The 20,192-nt window shown below is 40.3% G+C and overlaps 2 protein-coding genes across 9 annotated transcripts in view; one reads left to right on the top strand and one right to left on the bottom strand.

The window, feature by feature from the left end:
- LOC128690451 (X-linked retinitis pigmentosa GTPase regulator) overlaps positions 1-4,994 on the top strand; it is an 83,597-nt gene extending 78,603 nt beyond the window's left edge. For all 4 annotated transcript variants that reach the window (XM_070089739.1, XM_070089741.1, XM_070089740.1 and 1 more), the window contains one exon: positions 3,039-4,994. In XM_070089739.1, the coding sequence (XP_069945840.1) occupies positions 3,039-3,062 (24 nt within the window). In that variant the 3' untranslated portion in view covers positions 3,063-4,994. The remainder of the gene's footprint in view (positions 1-3,038) is intronic.
- A 7,014-nt stretch (positions 4,995-12,008) lies between these two features.
- The window catches only part of mon2 (Mon2 homolog, regulator of endosome-to-Golgi trafficking), a 70,171-nt gene continuing 61,987 nt past the window's right edge, over positions 12,009-20,192 (bottom strand). For all 5 annotated transcript variants that reach the window (XM_053779328.2, XM_070089734.1, XM_070089735.1 and 2 more), the window contains one exon: positions 12,009-19,365. In XM_053779328.2, coding sequence (XP_053635303.2) covers positions 19,160-19,365 — 206 coding nt within the window. In that variant the 3' untranslated portion in view covers positions 12,009-19,159. The remainder of the gene's footprint in view (positions 19,366-20,192) is intronic.

The following is a 20,192-nucleotide window of genomic DNA, read 5'->3' as shown; positions in this document are numbered from 1 at the left end:
TATTTTGTAAGTTTTTTCTGTTTCTATACTACACAATAACTGCACAAACACTGTTGTCACTATATTGTTTACAAAACTTGTTTACACAAACGATATAAGACAATATAAAATGTTTATTACTATTTTTCTATATTTTATATACACAGTCACAGGACATGTTTCTAGAAGTTCTGCAGCCTGTGGAAGTCTTTGAAACATGGTGCCATGCACATTGATGTTTTACACTCCTCACACATAAAACGAGTGTTTCTGCGTTGTTGTGGGCATTTTTTTGTATGTGCACGGACGTAACGTCTCTTCTGAGCCTTTTTCTTGAAAGCAGTAGCAGGCAGTTTTGTTAGGAAGTGATCACCATGCTTCAGACGAGAAGGTAGCTGTTGAAAGTTTAATGGGCAGTTTTGTATTGCAGGTGTTGTTCCTTGGTATTTGATTATTATTTGTCTGATGACAGACTAACAAAATTTGCCATATGGTGGTTTGTTTCTGGTCTTCATCTTATACATATAAGCATTGAGCATGGAAATGTCCAGAATATGGAAAAAGAGTTTTATGTACCACTTATAACTTGCGAACACAATCAGCACACCCAGTCTGCATGTCACATTTGCCCACTGAATGCATATTGAGGGTGTGTAGTCAATCACAGCTGCAGGTTTTAGAATGGGTTCATTGCTCTCTCTGTGCTGCCTGCCAGTGTCTGCCATTTCGTTAGTGAACTGATGACAACAGTGTGACATCTTGTTTATGCCACCGAAATGCCATGATGTCATTGGCAGCAAACGCCTGCACCTCACCTCTATGAGTGCCAGTGTCGAGCCTGGGCATATGTTTACGATTTCCACGCACTGTGCCACACATCTGTCATGTTCACTCGCAAGAAATCATTGAGTAAGGGGCTTGTGTACCAGTTATCAGTATACATATAATACATGCCCCTTACCAAGATATAGTTCCATCATTGTTCTAACCACATCACCAGAGATACCCAGTAACTTCCTGGTATCTCGCAATGTACTACTTCCAGTGTACACAATTATATCCAATACAAGACCACTGTAGCAATCACAAAGCACAAACAACTTAATACCAAAGTGTTGTTTCCTTTTGCTTGGCATGTGCTGCTTGAATGAGAGTCTTCCTTTGAAGAGAATCAGACTCATCAATAACAAGCTTCCTGAAGGGATAAAAATACATATATTGAATTTCTGTTTCAGATACACAAACACATTCCTAATCTTATATAACCTGTCATTTCTGTCAGGCTTGGTTTTATCTGAGAAGTGAAGGATATGTAATAGCACAAATCAATTCACTCCTATTATATCACTGAAACCTGGGGTTGCAATCAGGCGGTCTGTCGACCAGTATGATTTGACACTGTGCTTATACACATGTGGCACAAGCATTATTGTGGCAAACAGATACATCTCGGCCACAGTTTCTCCTTCCACTTGTGTAGGCGTGAGTTTGGTGAAAGTATTGTTTGCCATGGTGTACTCGAAATATGTTGCTTTCCCTGACAATTTCCATCAGGGGTTCGTCAAAGAATAACTCGAAACATTCCAGTTCAGTGGCATTGTTCCCAAGTGTACAAGATGGTCATATTCCACTTTGACTTTCATCAAAGTGATGGGGATTGGGAACAAAATTGGCAGCTTCCTGCCAATCCCAGGTGTGGTCTGCTGGTGGGTACTGGATACTGACTTGGGTTTGTGGAGGTTGTGGTTGTGGAGGTTGGTGTGGTGGGTGGGTGAGGGATGGTCTTTGTTGTAGTTCTGCTGAGTCAGCGGCATGGGTGGCAGCATGGCCCACTGCTGGCACCACCACTACCATTAACAGATGCATGCACATTTTCCATCCTAATTGCAACACTATCATCTTCATTTTCACCATCTGTTCCTGTTGTACAGCCTTGAGATGTACTCCTTCCCTTTGGAATAGCATATGGCACACTACCAGAGCTCATATACCGTCGTATATACTAACGCTTCACTGGAGAATATTCTACTTCACTCTTGCTGCTGGAACTGTTTTCAAGAGCTTGGAGTTCATATTTACTATCACTATCATCACCATTGCTCACATCTGAGCCCTGGATATGGGAAAATAAGAGTTTCCTCTTTCGTTCTGGTACAACTGAACGTGAACAAGACGGCCCAGCACCAGAGGTGGAAGGTTGAGGGTCGTCTTTATTTTCCTCACTATTACCGGTATTATGGTCATTAATTTCGGTCACAACCTCACCAGAACCTTAAAACTCATCTCCACTGGCACTTCCATCTGTATTAGAACTGTCACTGGGAAACAAGTGTGTCCCAATTTGCCGAGAAGTGAGGAGTTTCTTACCGCGAGGCATGGTGAGCAAGGTGTACTAAAATGGCATTCCCACAATGCACCACTGGGTCCTCGAATTTTTTCCTACCGCACACACTGATCACACAGACCCATTCTCTCACATCTAGGCCTACCAGCTGTTTCCCGCTTAATTTGAAGCTGCTAGAATTTACACGTACTAGTACGGCACCAACCCTGAAAGGGTTAAGCTCTGGCCTATACTTCGGTATATGTGATATTTGCTGCACACAGTAGGAAATTAGGAGACAGATAAATACTGTAATATGGAGGCATCAGTGTGTATTTTCACCAGTCAACATAATCAAGTGACTACACTAAGGCTATTTATCTTTTGAGAGAGAGAGAGACTACCAATCAGGTGGCACCTAAACAACACTCAAAACAATTCTCTTGTGGACCATTTTGTGTGTGTGGGGGGGGGGCTAATTTTAATTTTGAGCATGTGAGGATGGCATAACAAAGAGAGATATGCAGCTAGGAAAGGCTGAACTGAGTGCAGTTGTGCATGTTAAACCATAATAGGGCAAGGAGAGCTAGGTATTAGGTAGGGAAAATTTGTGGTATACTCCAGGTGGATCCTTCTGGGATCCATTATACAAAAATGTATTTTCTGTTTTGGTCGAAAACAGAAATAAGAAATACTGTAAGAATTTCCTTTGAAATGTCTTAATTCTTTATTGCAGTCCAAGGCATGTAGCATCTTGTAGAAGCCCCTGAGAAGTACAACTCAAAACCGTGTACAGCACTACATTTAAGGAACCTCCTGACTACATGTCAAGCCTCTTCGCTCGTGGATTATATATTTTTGAAACTGCAATTAGCTTATTACAAACATTTTCAAATTAAAACTAATAAATCCATAAATATGGTTGTACCAGTTTCTAATTAGTATTTTGAGCATTAAGGATTATATTATAATAATTTGTTTATTGAAGTTCTGAATCTACATGTACATAAGGAAATTACATATGTCACACATCAAGGGTTACTTATAATTTATCTTTTGCCTTATAATGCTGTGGTAACATGGAGAACGTCTTCCGCTGGCATTCAGTGTGTGTCACAAGAATGTAGATCCTGATATGTTAGGTAAAGGTTATACTTCACAGTATATGATCTGTTACTACAAGTTTTGTATTATGATCCTGTATTAGTTTATAAGTCTGCATCTTATTCTAAAGATTATTTAAAATTGGCAGTTGCATACCACATTTATGTAACTCCTATCTCTAGTCATGGAATAAATTATGCAAATGTTATTTTATTATAATAGTTTTGTATTTCTGATATACAGTATCTTTTATTTTAAGACACCTCTAATGTATATACAGGTCTCCTTCAACATTTGTGAGGGCTAGAGGATCAAGAACCTCACGAATGTTGAAAAAACACGAATGTTTGGTGCCCCAATATATTGTAGGAAAATATAATACAATACTGCTTCCTTAACCTATTGAACCATGAACAATCATAAAATACAAGAAAACATTGTAAAATATTGTACTATATACATACATACCTGTTATGGTTTAATAACATGTATGTTATTAAATACCACTGCAGCACACTGCCTCGTATTTTTGTATAATTTCTTTCTTCAATTCTATCGTGTTTCTCAATTTCTTTACCAAAGGGCTGGCACTACCAAGTTTGTGGGCCCATGGTTAATTGTGTAGCAGTCACACTCAATCTACAAGCACCAAACACAATGAATTATTGTGAAATTTTTGGAAGAGTGCAGAGGCTAATGCTCACTCCAGCATAAAGCCACACTGACTTGGGATGCCTCAGTCACTGCTTCAACCCTCGTGTTTTTGTACAGTTTCCTTCTTCAGTTCTATCGTATTATTATTAGCAATAGCAGAAATGTTCGATTCTTTGCCATGTTCAAGAGTAAACAAATGATGTCACTGTCTAATACCTGTCTGAATGGCAGTTCCAATATAAAGTCATGAATGGGTTGACATTATTTATACTGTAGTTTAATAGCAAATAATAAACAAAACACTCACCACGCTGTGGAAATGGCGGGCAGGCTGACTGCCAGTTGCGGGGGTCGGAGGGAGGGTAGTAGGGACATGTGGGTGGTGGGAAACTTAATATGATTTGGCCTCTTCAAGGGGGGCTCCTTGTTGTGGTGAAGAGGCTCTTGGTCTGAGGAATCAGACCTGTCGGTCTCCTTCCTCAGACCGAACCTAATTACTCCCCAATCCCCCCCTCCCTATCCCATCCTCCCCTTTTTCCTTTCCTCCTCCTCCTCCCCACCCCTCACTTTTGCCCTTCCTCTTTTTGGCCTTTGGGATTTCTCCCACAGGCATGCTAGTTCCTTGGTAGGGGAAAGGGTACCGGGGTCCATCCCATTCCGTTGAGGTTCTTGGCGGTGGCGTAGTTTGCCGTGGAATTTGGATTGCCTGGGGATGTCCCGATCCCTCTCCGGTATCCTGGAGTAGCTTTGGGTGTCTTTCGGGCGACGGGTGTATCTCTGGAAGCCACCTTTCGGATTCCGGGGGTGGTGGCCGAAGGAGGTATGCTTTGTGGCGGATATCCGGCCGCCCTCTCTTTTGCCTACCGAGGTAGCTCGGCAGATATGAGGTTGCTATCCGGATTGCTGGTGTACTGGCATGAAGGGTAGGGTATGGCACGGGTTCCATGCTGTATCTGCGGTGCTGAGGTCCTCTTGGGCGCGGAGGGAGATTTCCGGCCCTTTCATTCCTCCTGGGAACTATTCCTCCCCGCTCCCCCCTTTTTTTTATTCTTTTTTTATTTTTCTTTTCTTTTCTTCTTTCTTTTTTTTTCTTAAAAACAAAAAGCAAAGGAGTAACCTAACCATGGAGAACCCAATCCATGAACCCACTACCCCCGGGCCCCTTCTTGATACCGCACCCCATTCTGACCCTGCCTTGTTTTTAGACCACTCTTTCGGACACTCCTGATGCCCCTGTACCTCTTGCTGGTGCTGTTTCCTCACCCGCTTCCGGTACCGGGGCTTCGACTGACTCCTTCGACTTCTCTGACCTCCGCTCTCCTTTGACTATGCTTCCGGCCTCTCCCTCTACGGTACGGCAATTTTCGAATCGCCAGCCCATTTCACGCCGGACCAACTCCGGTCCTACTCCTAAACGCCAACGTCAATCTCCTGATGATGCTCCTTTGTTACCTTCCCATTCTACTCGGAAAAGACCGACACGTCAAGCACTCCCTCTCCATGCTCAGTTTCGGACCACACAATGGACTAAATTCTTTACTTTAAGACCGACTTCTTCTTCTGCCTACCTTTCTGACCATAGTATTGGCAAAGTGCTCCTGCATCATGTTGGTAGAGATATTTCATTTCATGCTCTCAAGAGCGGTATGCGCATCGTCACTGTCCAGAATGCTACCCAAGCTCATGATCTTTCTCTCCTTTCGAATATCGATACTACTCCTATCACTATTGAAAAACATCTTTCTCTCAATTCTTGTAGTGGTACTGTCATTCTGCCCCATACCATAGTCCAACAGAATTTCCAGTCATGTGGCAATGACATTCTTGAACAGCTGGAACTCCAGGATCTCCCAATCCTCAAAGTAGACACTTATGTCCTTCCTGCCCGGGGGCGGAGACGTTACCCTTGCAATGTGGCTCGTTTAACTTTTGACAGCCGAGAGCTCCCGTCCTCTGTATATGTCGCGGGACATCGGTTACAAGTTCAAAAGGTGATACCTACACCGCAACAATGTAGAAATTGTTGGCGTTTTGGTCACCCAGCGAAATATTGCAGATCTATGGCCGAATGCCCAGTCTGTGGTGCCGATGACCATTCTAATACATCTTGCAGTCAACTTCCATCTTGCCTTCATTGTAATGAAGCTCAGCCTTTGTACTTCCGCCGTTGCCAGGTCTACTTAAATGAACGTGAAATCCGTTGCCTCAAAGAGGCAGAAGGTCTCCCTTATGCTATGGCAGTTACTCATCTCCGCCTCCAAGGGAGACTACCCCGTGTTTCTTATTCTCGTGTTTCCAAACATCCCCCCACTTCTGGGGTCCCATCTTCTGCAGCCTCCTCTGTTGTTACCCCTCCCATAGCCACTGCGGCATCTAATCCTTTTGCTGTCCTTGGCTCTGACATCCAAACTACAACTCGGTCTGTTCTCACATCTTCGCGTCCTTCCTCACAAGCCCCAGTATCGACAAGACCTCGTACGACACCTACTACCAATCGCCCCTCTACTCAGAAGTCCAAAAAATCCACATTGCTCAAATCTTCTTTGCCCCTTCCTTCCCTTCTTCCACCTCCACACTTTACCTTTCCAGTCTCTGTACCTAGTTCTTCCCCTCTCTCTGGCTATATTACAAGTGTGGAGATTCACCCTTCTCCTTGTACTATGCCTTCCACCCCCATCCCCTCCCAAGTTTCTCCCTCTTCTGCCACCCCCCCAGGTTTCTGCCTCTTCTGTCCCCCCCTACACTTCATCTCCAGTCCCTTACACTCTTCCCTTTCCCTCTACTTTGGTGCAGTTCATTACTGTCCCAATCTTTACTCACCCTCCTCCTATCTCCAATATGGTCTCCCATACATCTTTGAATTCAGAAACACTTGAAGCCATTTCAGAATATATTGCGGAGACTAAACCTTCAATGGACACTGATTCACTTCCTGTTCCTTCTCTTCCCTTTCCTCCATCTTCACATTCCCATTCTTCGCAACGCTCCGTTCCTTCGCTACTTGAACGTCTTCCAATGCCACCACACGTTGACTTTTCTAACCCCTCTAGTCCGTAGGTGCCTTTACCTACAGATTCCTGGTATTTTCTTCATCACCAATCATGGCCTATTTACAGTGGAATATCCGCGGCCTCGGGTAATTGGGGTGAGCTTCAGATGTTGCTTTCCAGGTTTTCCCCTGTTGGTGCTTGCTTACAAGAACCAAAATTACACTCGGCTGTTTTCCAACCTATCTCAGGCTATAATTTATTGTATTCTTCGGATCCTTTCTCAGATGGGACCTTTAATGAAAGTGCCCTTCTTCTACGCAATGATATTCCGTACTGTCAACTATTTGTCCATACCTCGCTGCATTACACTGCAGCCCGTATCCACTTGAATAAGTGGTTTACAATATATTCTTTATATCTCTCTCCTTCTCGGGCATTTTCTATCCCAGACTTTGCCTTTCTTGTTTCATCCTTACCGCCACCACTTCTGTTACTTGGTGATTTTAATGCCCACCATTTCCTCTGGGGGGGGGGGGTCTCATTGTGACTCACGTGGCATCCAATTGGAGGCTTTTCTCGCCTCTCACCCCCTCCATGTTTTAAATACGGGTACTCCCACCCATTTTGATCCTCGTACTCATACTCTCTCTTGCATCGATCTATCAGTCTGCTCTTCCTCCACTGCACTAGACTTCACCTGGTCTGTTCTACCAGACTTACATGACAGCGATCATTTTCCGATCATTCTTACTTCTGCTTCCTATTCACCACATTTCCGTAGCCCTCGCTGGCAATTTGATCGGGCAAATTGGGATCTTTACTCACACCTCACTGCTTTTAGTGAGGTTCCTTCTTCATCCTCCATTGATGAGCTCCTACACATCTTCTCAACGTCAGTTTACACCGCAGCTTCTCATTCTATACCCCAAACCTCAGGCAGGCATTCTCAGAAGTGCGTGCCTTGGTGGTCTCCTGCTTGTGCTCGTGCAGTACGTTTGAAACGTGCTGCATGGGGCAGGTACCGGTATAATAGAACCGCTGAGAGACTTCCTGATTTTAAGCAGAAGCGTGCGATCGCTCGCCGTGTCATCCGTGAAGCTAAACACACTTGTTGGCGAGACTATGTTTCCACCATCACCTCTGCTTCTTCTATGAGTGCAGTCTGGAAAAAAGTGAGGAAATTGAGTGGTAAATACTCTCCTGACCTGGCTCCTGTTCTACGGGTCGCTGGTGTTGATGTAGCAAACCCTCTCGACGTTGCCATTGAACTTGGCACACATCTGGTCCGTATTTCCCGAGGGCTCCATCTATGCCCCTCGTTTCTTTCCTCAAAGTCTGCCAGAGAGTTAGTACCCTTGGACTTTTCTTCTCTCAGAGAAGAACAGTATAATGTGCCTTTTACACTTCAAGAACTGGAGGCAACGCTCTCAGCTTGCCGATCATCGGCAGCTGGGCCTGACGACATTCATATTCGTATGATACAACATTTACATCGGTCAGCCCTTGTAGTCCTCTTACACCTCTTCAATCTTATTTGGGCACAAGGAGTTCTTCCCCAGCTGTGGAAATCTGCCATTGTTCTCCCTTTCCGCAAACTGGGTACTACAGGACATGATGCCTCCCACTATCGCCCCATCGCTCTTACTAGTGCAGTTTGCAAAGTGATGGAACGTCTCGTAAATCGACGTTTAATGTGGTATTTAGAGACACACAACAGTCTCTCTGCTAGTCAATATGGCTTTCGTAAGGGTTGTTCTACCATAGACCCCTTACTACACTTGGATACGTATGTTCGTAATGCCTTTGCGAATAATCACTCAGTTATTGCCATATTTTTTGACCTTGAGAAGGCATATGACACAACTTGGAGGTATAATATTTTGGCCCAGGCCCATTCCTTAGGCCTCCGAGGCAATCTACCATCCTTCCTTAAGAACTTTTTAACTGACAGACATTTCCGTGTTCGAGTCAATAATGTTCTTTTCCCGGACTTCATCCAAGCTGAAGGTGTCCCTCAGGGATGTGTTCTAAGCACAACACTTTTTCTCCTTGCTATAAATGATTTGGCCTCTGTTCTTCCACCCAGTATTTGGTCATCACTCTATGTTGATGACTTCGCTATTGCTTGTGCAGGCGCTGACTGTCACCTTATTGCAGTTTCTCTCCAGCATGCGGTCGACCATGTCTCCACTTGGGCCACCACGCATGGGTTTAAATTTTCAAGTACTAAAACTCACCAAATTACTTTCACTAGACGCTCTGTTATCTCCGATCATCCTTTGTATCTCTATGGCTCCTGTATCCCCGAACGTGATACAGTCAGGTTTCTAGGCCTTCTCTTTGACCGTCGGTTATCTTGGAAACCTCACATTACCTCTCTGAAGGCAACTTGTCACAGCCGGCTAAACCTTCTTAAAACCCTTGCTCATCATTCCTGGGGAGCTGATCGTCGAACTCTGCTTCGCCTACATTCAGCCCTCGTTTTATCGAAACTCGATTATGGTGACCAGATTTATTCCACGGCCTCTCCTGCTCCTCTCTCTCTAGCCTTAACTCTATCCATCACCAAGGATTACGTTTGTGCCTTGGTGCTTTTCACTCTTCCCCTGTTGAGAGCCTCTATACAGAAGCAAATGTTCCATCCTTGTCTGATCGCCGTGATGCCCATTGCCTTCGCTACTATGTACGCTCTCACGATCTACACAATCCTTCCATTTATAGAATGGTCACCGATATTAGTAGACATTCTTTATTCGTTCGCCGCCCCTGTTTGCTCCGTCCCTTTTCTCTTCGCCTACATTCACTCTTGTCTTCCCTTCAGTTACCACCTTTATATGTTCATGTAGCATCTCACTTTTCCCTACCCCCCTGGGAAGTTCCAGCTGTTCGGGTCTGTTCTTTCTCACTCCCTTGCTCGAAAGCTCAACTGCCTACGGTGGCTTCCCGCTCTCTTTTTTCTTGATCACTTCCACTCCCATTCTCATGCTACCGCTGTGTACACAGATGGCTCTAAGTCTTCAGACGGCGTCGGATTCGCAGCAGTGTTTCCGGACAGCGTCGTGTGGGGGCATTTACTATCTTCAGCTAGCATTTTTACTGCTGAACTGTATGCCATTCTTGCAGCACTTATTCGTATCGCATCTATGCCTGTGTCATCATTTGTAGTAGTCTCAGACTCCCTTAGTGCTCTACAGGCTATACGAAAATTTGATACATCTCATCCCCTAGTTCTCCGTATCCAACTTTGGCTACGCCGTATCTCTACCAAACATAGATATTGTTTTTTGTTGGGTCCCTGGTCATGTCGACGTACAGGGCAATGAACAGGCAGACACTGCTGCGCGGTCAGCAGTACATGACCTACCAATTTCTTATCGAGGTGTTCCATTTCTGGACTATTTTGCTGCAATAGCTACCCACCTTCGCACCCGTTGGCAACAACGTTGGTCAACTCTGCTCGGTAACAAACTTCTAAGTCTTCAGACGGTGTCGGATTCGCAGCAGTGTTTCCGGACAGCGTCGTGCGAGGGCATTTACTATCTTTGGCTAGCATTTTTACTGCTGAATTGTATGCCATTCCTGCAGCACTTATTTGTATCGCATCTATGCCTGTGTCATCATTTGTGGTAGTCTCAGACTCCCTTAGTGCTCTACAGGCTGTACAAAAATTTGATACATCTCACCCCCAGTTCTCCGTATCCAACTTTAGCTATGCCGTATCTCTACCAAGCATAAAGATATTGTTTTTTGTTGGGTCCCTGGTCATGTCGACGTACAGGCAGACACTGCTGCGCGGTCAGCAGTACATGACCTACCAATTTCCTATAGAGGTGTTCCATTTCTGGACTATTTTGCTGCAATAGCTACCCACCTTCACACCTGTTGGCAACAACGTTAGTCAACTCTGCTCGGTAACAAACTTCATTCTATTAAACCGAGCATAGGTTACTGGCCGTCTTCTTGTCATCAGTGCCGAGGTTGGGAGACCACTCTCTCCTGCCTTCGCATTGGCCACACTCGTCTTACTCATGGGTATCTCATGGAGAGGCACCCTGTTCCTCTATGTGAGCAGTGTCAAGTTCCAGTATCGATTAGCCATATTCTGTTAGACTGCCCTCTCTATCAACGAGCACGCAGAATTTACCTCCAACGTCGTCTTCGTTCTACTACTCTCTCTTTACCTTCTCTTCTTGCTGATGGACCCTCCTTTAATCCTGACTCTCTCATTGACTTCTTGACAACGACTGATTTACTCCACAATCTCTGATGATGATACCTTTCGCACTTCCCTCAGCCCTTTCTAGTTCAGTCTCTTGCTGCCCTTTACCCTTTCACCATCCATTGCCCCGCTGTTATCCGTAACCTATTACTCGTCCATCTCCCTTTTGCCACCTGATGCCCTCGCTTCCTTCCTGCCCTGCAGTGCTGTATAGCCCTTGTGGCTTAGCGCTTCTTTTTGATTATAATAATAATAATAATAATATGATTTGGCAGCTGGGAATTGACGAATGTTTGAAGCCCACGAAAGTTGAGGGAGACCTGTATGATATTTTCCCGATGTACCCCTATCATTGTAGCATCTTAGTTTGTTCTTATCTAGTTCTGCATAATTATGGGCTTTGCAGATTGTACATATTACACTGTAAATAAATTACAAACCCAAAAATTGCACGAGATGTATTTCGCTTGTAGGAAATAAATTTTCTTCCTCTGTAATCTTTTTTCCTTCACTAATTAATCTCTAAGTCTCTTGGAAGTCTTGCCTAACTCTCGGATTTGTTTATTTAAAATAGTTTCTCTGCCTCCACTTTATTGCATTACATTACCTGTGAATATATTTTTGTGATATCTTCAAGTCCTTGGATCAAGTGCTCTTTGCAAGCATCATGGAACTTCTCTCGAGGTGTCCTAAATATAGTAATGTAAACATATCTAGATTTGATAAATGATGCAAAGACAGTAACAGAAATTTTATTATATAAATTTAACAACCATGTCAACTTTCGAAGCTTACAGAAAATACAAATATTTATTTAAAATTCCTTTTTCAGGAAAGTGCATATTCTAAAAAAAAAAAAAAAAAAAAAAAAAAAAACTGAGAAACAACCTAGTCTGCAGTCCAGTTTAGAGTAAAATGCTAGGAAATACTTCTGTTTTCTATGAGTTACGAACTTCATAACCTTGTACAGTAAAACTAAAGTGTGAACTTTAACTGAAATATAAACCATGTTAATTGTGAAGTTTGCAGTCTTGAACATAAGTGACTGGAATGAACTGGACTAGGAACCAGGTAGATAGAGGTAACAGTGAATTGTGGCAATCCTCCAAAATCCAGCTGGCACAAAGTCCTGTTCACTGGTTCTGATTCTTTAAACCTGAGCATGCTGCTGGAAACCTGTTCCTTGGCACAATATGAATATGGGCCTAGAAACCCTCAGTATGCTAGTTCAAATTTCAATTATTGGTGTCCTATTATTTTGAGGCTATAAATGATATTATATACATCTTTCTTTCAATGCACTGGCCATATCCCACCGAGGCGGGATGGCCCAAAAGGAAAAACGAAAGTTTTTCCTTTTACATTTAGTAATATATATAGAAGGGGTTAACTAGCCCCTTGCTCCTGGCATTTAAGAAAAGTTTAAATTCTATTAACTGTAACAATGGGAATGAATAGAAAATATATAAAATAAATTATATAATAAATAAGTTTGCTAAAATATATTTTATGCCTACAATGAAAGAATTATTTCCCTTTAACCTTTATCTAATTGTCTGGCTGAAGGCTATTATAAAAATGAAGAATGAATCTGAATGCCTCCCATTCTCCCAGGAACTATAACCTTATTATGAGTTTAGTGATCCCTAAGAAATTTAACCCTTAAACTGTCCAAACAGATAGACGTTTTTTTTACATATTTTCAATAAAAAAAAAGAGAAGTTTTTTACACGTTTTCAAATGTAAAAAAAAAAAATAGCATTTTTTACATACTTTCAAATGTTAAAAAAAGTATATCTACGTTTAGACAGTTTAAGGGTTAACAAGAATGAAATTTTTGAAGTATAGTAATTTTTATTAAAAATAGTAACGAAGAGTAACAATAAGAGGCAATATTAATGCAGGAAACTGTAATGAACCAAGAGTATGAGTATACATGCAGTGCCATCACTTAAATATGGCACTGAAATGCATTCAGTACTGTTTGGATGCTGTATACAAAATAAAATAATAGGTTTCTTGCCAATTAAAACAAAAAATAATATTCACTATGTTCTGAACCAATGTAAGCTGGTCATTGCTGCAAGCTGGAGAAGGCACATTGAAAATAAGAAAAAAATGTAACCATTTGTATTGATAGCATTTTCAGAATGGAACACTGACAGACGACCCACACGTATATTTTAGCTATGGGGAAGAGTTAAACCTGCAGGGGTCTTAAAGTACCTGGGGAATAGTGGACAAACTATCAATATGTGCTACTCCTTGCTGAAAGTCCCGCCTCTGACACAGACTGACTTTTTAACAAACTAACTTATTACACCAACTGTGATTTTAATTTTCATTTTGTACTTTCCCCTACCTCCACTAACCCCTATCCATGCATAGTCCTCCCTTTGCTCCCTCATCACCTTGGTGCATTCGTCCTTTTGCACATCCCTCCCTGCAGTGCTGTAGGATCCTTCCAGTTTGCCTGGCACAGCAAACCAGGACACCCATACATGAGACGATCATTACAAAATCTGGTATATCGAATACAGTTGCGAGAGAACAATCGCTTATGAGCACCTGCGATGAAGGATGGCAAGAAGCCAATTAAGATTTTATAGAGAGCTTGAGAGTTGTCGTTGCAGATAAACTTTGCCAGTGAGCACATGAACTGGGTGAAAACAAGAGTAATACAGTGGACCCCTGGTTAACGAACTTTTTTCATTCCAGTAGTATGTTCAGGTGCCAGTACTGACCGAATTTTTTCCCATAAGGAATATTGTGAAGTAGATTAGTCCATTTCAGACCCCCAAACATACATGTACAAACGCACTTACATAAATACACTTACATAATTGGTCGCATTTGGAGGTGATCGTTAAGCGGGGGTCCACTGTACTAACTTGAATAAGGTAATTTCCTGTGGGAGACAATTTCTTAAAGCACCAAATATAGAGGGAAGCTACAAGTTAATTATCTGAAGTATCAGTGACTATGGATCCAGCAAAATGCAACAGGTAATAAAGCCAATTCTGAATGCAAAGTATAAGTAGATGGAAAGAATAGGGAGTGGATCCATTGTAATGCAATGTCAGAATATAAATTATGACATGTTGCTGAAAACTTGAGCACTATATGGGTAATGCCTATGAGAGCACATGATACAGCAGTGAGCATTACAGCAGACTGCTGCAAGCATCCCTAATAAGTACAACCAGGAAAGAGAAGGAAAGGAGAAAAAGTAGAGCCAAATCCGGAAGGCTGCAAAAAACGTAGGATGATGACAGTGCTGGCACTGTTATTCACCTTTTTATCTTTCTGATAAATTTTGCTAAAAATTTTGTAAGACATACCATTTTTTTTGTTAAGGGATGAATACCTGTACAGTACAATTCAAATCTGAGCAGTAATTTAGCAAATTTATATTTTTTTCTGAAAATTATTAAAAAATAATTTATCTTTACATACATTCTGGTGTGAAGATAACTAGTGAACTTTTGTCTGTGTCAGGTGTAGCATTCTTTTATGAACAAAATGAAAATGCTCTCAATTGGGTATTTTCAAGAAAATAAGTGAATACTCATAATTTCAGTCAAAAAATTATTCTCCACTTCACAATAAAATATAATGACAAACCAAATTTGCCACAAAGGGTCTGTAAATTCTTAAATCAAAATACAGATATCACATTATAAAACTCAGGGAACATGGGTACCAGATTTACATAAATGACTAAGTGTTGTTGAAATAGAATAAAAAAAAATCCCTTGGAAATCATACCTACAATAATTAGTTCAAGTGCCAGCAGGCAGTTGCAATGTTCCAAATAACTGAACCTCGTCATTTTATGTCAAAAAATATGCATAGTATAGCAAATCTGAAGCCATTTCCTTACAACATTCAAAGATATCCAAAATGTCAGTAAAGACAATAGAACTTTGGGTTGGTAAACTGAAGAAAAAATATTCTTCCCAAAAAACTGAAAAAGGTCATTTATAATGTTTAAGATTTTCATTATTATTACAGGAGGGCCCCATTTTTACAGCTCTTAGGTTCTTCACTCCCAACAATAAGCAAAAATTACCGGCAAGTGGAAAAAGAGCTTTTTTTTTTAATACTGAATGTGTTTAAAACTACTGATAACATATTTACACTATCATACATTAAGTGCTCAATACAACTAGGCATAAAAAACAGATACAAAGGTAAAATACACAGTACATACAATACTTACCTTAAACTCTGGCATCATCTGCCCTTCCCTTATGCAGCTGTTGGGTGGAAAAGCAGAAAAAGCACTGAATATAATGAACAAAAGCTCAATTGAAAACCAATGAAAATGTGGCATGACGAAAAGAGGGTGCTGGGTAAGTGGGGTCCTCCTGTACTGCTCTTTAACAGTCTCTTTTTTTTGAAAATTAATCAAATAATCTATAGTACTCCTATGGGGTTTAACAGTTATAATTGTAGTAATAATAATAATGATGATTAATCAAATAATACAAAGTACAGTATACAATAAGAGTAAACCAATACAGTTTACCTCATCAACTGGAACTAAAGCTTTGTTTACACTAAATTTCAAGCACATTGTCTACTGATGTCACCATTCCAAAGACTACAATTCCAAGGAATGAGTTATAAACAATATAAAGCATTAATATGGATATAAAATAACTAAGGCACAGCTGATCAATGGCAAAAAAAAAAATGCATCACTACAATTCAGTCATTACACACCAAATGAAATATTTTAATGACAAAAGTATAGATAAAAATTTATATATACAGTTGTGGACAAAAATTCCCAGACACTCAGGTGAGTAAGGGCTGTGCAAATGGTAGTGAGTAACTGTGTACAGGGTATAGTAACTACACTCCTTAAGCAGCTACTACACTACCAGATAATGAACAAAGATATAATAAAAGTATATTCTACATGCTCTCTTTATATCCATAAACTGTTGACTATGTCCATACATACACAGCTGTGTTTGAGAGCTGCACTCGTGTAATATGGCTCACTGAGGTGTCTGCAAATCCTTGGCTGCAGCTACACATAAATTTCACTTATGAAAAACTACTAACTGAATAAAAATATGAAAATACATAGCATATTTAAGTAAATGAAGTAATTAATGCTCACTACTCCACAGGGTATGGACAGGTACAGAAATAATCAACAGGTAATTAATGTTTCCTTGGCGTTCTTATTACATTCAGGGGTAAGTACTAAAATTATAAAGATCATACAGCCCCTGGCAAATAGAAGGTAATAAAGTTTGATCCAGGGAAGAGGGAAGTTCCAATTCACTAAATGAAAGCTCTTCACGTGCATCAAGGCACCTCCCTGGATGGGTTTTCTTGCCCATTCACTGATCAAAACTAAATATAACATCAGATGACTATAGTACACTCTTAGAAGACCTTCATCTCTTTAATAAAAAAAACGTCAAATACTAATTATGTGATGCTTAAACATTATGTATTGAGTGTGAATATATTCCATTTGCTACACTTATTGATGAGTGACTATCTCCCCATACTTGACCAATGGTGTTCCAGTAACCTTTGTTGGCTCTACATTCAGCCCAGGATTTCTAAGATTGTGAGAATTGTACCATGGTATCTTTATTTTTACAATTCTTCAGCACAAAGAATAAAATTGAGGATGGCAAAAATAACCAATGACTGCTGACTGCAGCATTAGCCTGTGAACCATTTATAATGGGGAAACAAATGTATATTTTGAAGCTCTGTTTACAGGCCATTAATAATACTGTAGAAAACTGTAAAAACAAATTTACTAAGTTGTAAATATTTCATTTTTGCTTTGAACTCAAATACTGTAGTTTTACATTACCAGCTTAGAATATATATCCCAATCACATCTGATAGATAAAATTATATACTGTATTCATAACACTGTCATAACACATAAATACAAATCAATACTTAAATACAACCTTATTAATATCTATTGTACACTGTGCATAGAAAACATACAATCAAAGATACAAAGAAACGAGTGGAATTCTCTCGAGTTGTCAGGCACGAACTAGTCTGAGGCTCATGGCTGCTGCTGAAACACAACACCAACAAAATGAAGTTGACTGCTGATAAGTTTAACGAGGAAGATTTTATACTTTTAAGTTACCTTGACTCTAACTGAATTTATTACATTATATTTGGGGGTAGGGGAAAATGCTAAACCCATGAGGGTCATACAGCACCTGGAGGTAATCAGATTTTGTCCAATGAGAAAGGTAGCTCCAATTCCTTGGATCAAAACCCCCCCTTCACCAACATCAAGGCACCCACTCTGAAAGGTAAAATACAAAATGACACTTGCACACTACTTCCAATATAAGGAGTTGCATCATGAACTGGGAGTCAATGCTGAGTTGTCAGAGAAGCATGAACAACTTTCAAGACACACATGATATACCCTGATTATATTCATGTTTTATTTACACTTGCTAAGTACAGTATACAGATATAAATGTTATTTTACACAGACAGTGTAAAAACAATGTACTCAACAGATTGTTGTACTCCAGGTACAAGGAGTGAAAGCACCATCAGAGTACATATAGTGATACTCAATTTGACAATCTGTGCCATAGGGAAATCTAATATCCAGATCACATAGTACTCAAAGCATCCCTTAATGAACTCTTACAAGCTCTATTCACATTCTATCCACTGCAAAAAACCGTGCCATGATACTCTATGTCCTTTATTTACATATAATTCATAACTTTCAGCCACTGCATAAGAAATGAAATGCAGTACAAAAAGCACAGATTTTGTACTTGCCTTCAGCTGATATAAGCCATAACCTTGAGAACAATGGCAGCAGAAAGTACTACTATCCCAGTAGTATATCACTGACTTACACTTACTATAAAAAAATAAGAAATAAATCTTTCACAAACCTCTTCATAATATTCATAATTTAAAAGATATTCAAAATTTTACAAAAAATATACAATTTCTGGAAAGAAATTAAGTGGTTGGGGCTATCATGACATACTGTACCTATACACAAATAACTCGTACATAGGAGAGAGAAAAGCTTACAATGATGTTTACAGTCGCACACAGTGTGACTTTGTAAATGGTCCAAGTCGGACCAAAACATTGTCGTAAGCTGCTTCTCTCTCCTACGTATGGGTTATTTGTGTATTGTTCCAGTCACAGTATTGTGCCTTTTTGTTCTTTATACTGTATCTAGAGCATTTACCGTAATTATATCTCTCTCTATCAACAAAGAAATACGTACAGAGTTTCTTATGTCTTTTCTATGATATTTGAGTTGCAACCCTTTCAAGTAATTTAATTACTATCTAGAGATTATGTTGAAAAAACAGCAAAAGCTATTGCTTAAGCATAGGCTAGGGTTAAATTGACCTGCCTAACCAACGTAATGTCTTGCTATGTACTGTAATAGTTTTCAGCTTTTGCATCACATGATCAAGGGAAATGCAACAATTTTTAAAATTTACATATTACTTTTAACATCGATATTGCTACCCAGTTTTGCATCTTATAGGGTGGGGAGGCACTATTATTATTATTACTTGGGGTAGCTGGTTAGTGTACAATTTTATCCACTCGAGATGTCATTATATCTAGACTTCAAAATAAAGAACACTCAAATACAAGGTTTTTACCCAAGTATCATATCAGAATGTTTTGTGTAGACATGGCCCCTTCTATTAAATAAACCTGTATATATACCAGTATATACAGTTACCATAATTCTAACACACACTGAAGGGTTCACTATTTTCTCCAATATGGCCTTAAAACAAAATGACTAAAAATTTAAGTTTCCATTATATTCACTATGTACTGCCATCTGACAGTAACGACGTGTTACAAAGCATAATTAATACTTTACGTTCCATTTATAAGACCAATATGTGCATCATCGCTGGAATTCACAGGGGTAGATGGTAAAGGCGGATGCAACAGTTGAGCATACTGTAAGAGTACTTCCCTGAGTGATCGCCACAGCTGAGGTGTGCCAGTACTACTGGCTCCTCCTACCTCCACAAGATGAGGATACAGACCAATCAGCTGTGTCCAGGTCATGCTGTCCACTGAAATATTGTTAAAGTGCTAAATTAAAATGATAATGAAACTAGAACAAGCAATTCAAATTTAAGTTAAATAGAGGACCAGGATGTTGGGTACAGAAGGCAGCAGGATTTGTAAATATTTATATGTGCTAGTTAAAACTATCTTACCAAACAAGTTTATATTACAAATCACATATTTAAGTGAATGTGTAAGTTTTTTGGGTCACCCTCTCTTGGTGGGAAACTGCTAATGTGTCAAATAAATGAGAGAGAGACCCTCAAGCGCCACCTCTCTATTCGATAAAATATATATCCTATAATCAAGCATATACGCTTGTTCATATTCGCTTCATCTGTGTGGAATAAAGCTCTTAAATCAGTTATGTGTATATCTAGTGACAACGTTTTAGATTTAGTATATGCCTTACATATTCTTTCGGCCTCCATATAATTTTTTTTTTTTTTTTACACAACAGCCATATCCTGCCAAGGCAGATTGACTCAAAGAACAAAACTCATATACTCACATTCACTCAACTATCATTTTCTCTAGATGTGTGCTGTCATCACAATCAGATTACCTCCAACTACAACACTGCCATCCCTCCTTCAGAGTGCTGGGACTACTCTTTCCTCCTCCAGGACTCAAGCTCAGCTAGCCAGTTTTCCTGAAACCCTTTATTAAAGTTGCTCTGCTTATACTCCAACAATAAATTCATTAAAAACCACTTGTCTATTCACACAAGGCTGCTGGATGTTCAAACCTTTAAAACTCAAAGCCACTTGTACCCTGTCCTTCCAATCATTCATGGGATGACCTTCTACCCCAAATTTATACACCTTTTCTC

Source organism: Cherax quadricarinatus, chromosome 29 (genome assembly GCF_038502225.1).
Source record: "Cherax quadricarinatus isolate ZL_2023a chromosome 29, ASM3850222v1, whole genome shotgun sequence".
Taxonomy (NCBI): Eukaryota; Metazoa; Arthropoda; class Malacostraca; order Decapoda; family Parastacidae; genus Cherax; species Cherax quadricarinatus.
The sequence above is the reverse complement of the archived record's forward strand: the minus strand, read 5'-3'. Positions and strand labels throughout refer to the sequence as shown.